The sequence below is a fragment of the Eimeria mitis genome, genomic scaffold (genome assembly GCF_000499745.2).
Source record: "Eimeria mitis Houghton genomic scaffold, Emh_scaff3724, whole genome shotgun sequence".
Classification (NCBI taxonomy): Eukaryota; Apicomplexa; class Conoidasida; order Eucoccidiorida; family Eimeriidae; genus Eimeria; species Eimeria mitis.
The window spans coordinates 2,023-2,285 of record NW_013572066.1 but is presented as its reverse complement, the minus strand read 5'-3'; the positions used below and the strand labels follow the sequence as shown (position 1 = coordinate 2,285).

General features: G+C 64.6%; 1 protein-coding gene across 1 annotated transcript in view; it reads right to left on the bottom strand.

Moving 5' to 3' along the window:
* EMH_0068900 (uncharacterized protein) overlaps positions 1 to 263 on the bottom strand; it is a gene marked incomplete at both ends in the record, with an annotated part of 3,838 nt that overhangs the window by 3,079 nt on the left and 496 nt on the right. The window contains one exon of the mRNA XM_013498812.1: positions 3 to 62. Within this exon, the coding sequence (XP_013354266.1) occupies positions 3 to 62 (60 nt within the window). The remainder of the gene's footprint in view (positions 1 to 2; positions 63 to 263) is intronic.

Here is a 263-nt window from a genome sequence, read left to right as displayed (position 1 = left end):
TGAGGGTATGTAGGTGTCTCCTGCGGCTGTCTCCCTGTCTCCTGCTGGGGTCGTGGTGTCTCCTGGGGGACACCCAGTATCCCCTGGGGGGATCCCGGTGTCTCCTGCGGGCGTCTCAGTATATGCAAGGGGCGCCAGGTTGTCTCCTGTCTCTGCCGAGTGAACCGTGGGGCCCTCTGTGTCTCCCGCTGGTGTTGTGGGGTCCTGCGTGGATCGTGGGGTTGTTGTGGGGTGTGGTGTTGCTGGGTGTGGGGCCCCTCCCT